Source organism: Canis lupus, chromosome 6, assembly GCF_011100685.1.
Source record: "Canis lupus familiaris isolate Mischka breed German Shepherd chromosome 6, alternate assembly UU_Cfam_GSD_1.0, whole genome shotgun sequence".
NCBI classification, from domain to species: Eukaryota; Metazoa; Chordata; class Mammalia; order Carnivora; family Canidae; genus Canis; species Canis lupus.
Window position 1 is genome coordinate 46,708,277 of NC_049227.1, and position 1,174 is coordinate 46,709,450.

General features: G+C 52.8%; 1 protein-coding gene across 1 annotated transcript; it reads left to right on the forward strand.

The window, feature by feature from the left end:
• Positions 1-436: 436 nt before the first annotated feature.
• On the forward strand, positions 437-604 carry LOC100685643 (protein dpy-30 homolog). Its single transcript, XM_038538907.1, has one exon. The coding sequence runs from the start codon at positions 437-439 to the stop codon at positions 602-604; it is 168 nt and encodes a 55-aa protein (XP_038394835.1).
• The last annotated feature ends 570 nt before the right edge of the window (positions 605-1,174 follow it).

Genomic DNA, 1,174 nt, shown 5'->3' on the forward strand with positions numbered 1-1,174 from the left:
AGGAAACAAAGCTGAAAAGGACCACGTTGAAACTACTGAGACTGACAAGTCGGGACTGTAGGAGCAACAGACAACCTGTCCTAAGGTCCTGAGAGGCCCGCGGGGCTTCCGCAGCCGGGAGGCGGCCTGGCCTGGCCCCGCCCTATCCCTCCCGCTCCTCCCTGCCCCGCCCCGCCCTTCCCTGGCCCCGCCCCTGCCCCGCCCTGCCCCACCCCGCCCCGGCCCATCCCTCCCTGCCCCGCCCCAGCCCCACCCCCGCCCCGCCCTCGGCCCACCCTGTCCTGTCTCGGCCCATCGGTCCCCACCCCTCCCCGCTCCCCCTCCCCCCTTCCCCCCTCCTACCCCCCCCCCCCCCGGTGCCCCCGCCCAGACCGCCTCCCGGGGACTGTGACTTGCAGGGTCCGCCCTGGAGCCAGAACAGACGCCAGAGAGACGGATGCAGGTCGCAGAAAGCCCTCGTTCTGAGGACGGTCTTGCTCACAATGTGGACGGGATAGCAGACAATGAGGAGATTAATGCAGAAAAGTCATCAAAACAGAAAGTGGATCTCCAGTCTTTGCCAACCCGTGCCTCCCTGGATCAGACAGTCGTGCCTATTTTATGACCGGGCCTCGCTGTGCTTGCAAAACAAAGACCACCAAATCCCATTGAATTTCTAGCATAGTATCTTTTAGAAAACAAGGCAGAGTTGGAAGATCAAAACTGACTTACTGGGAAGCACAGAAAAATTTGGTTTCTACTGTAGATTTACATGATTAATAGGCAGCTTTAATTGCCATGATTTTTTCCCCCTTTTTGGAAATATAAGAACCTTCAGGACAACAAAACTTATTTCCGGAATTGCAGAAGAAAACATATTTCCCTTAATTTGATTTACTCACCATACTTATTTAATGAGTGTATTCTGTGCAATTTTTTTTCTCAGATTGTCTTTAACTTTGTTTTTAAGATAACCTTCGAAATAATCCGTTAAAGCATCCAAAAAAAAGACTCTCCTCACACATATGGAGGGGCTGCAATGCTGCATCTAGGTACTCTTCCAGCTTCATAGACCCTTTGGAGCCATGCTCTGTTGGAAAATTTCAGGGTGGCATAGTGACGTCTTCAGGTTTACTGATGCTCAGATAACGGTTTGTCCCCTGGACCTTCAGAGATATGCTGTCTTTCTTCTTTC

Excerpts from the sequence above, each read along its gene's own strand:
- LOC100685643 (XM_038538907.1), top strand. The coding sequence starts at position 437 with ATGCAGGTCGCAGAAAGCCCTCGTTCTGAGGACGGTCTTGCTCACAAT.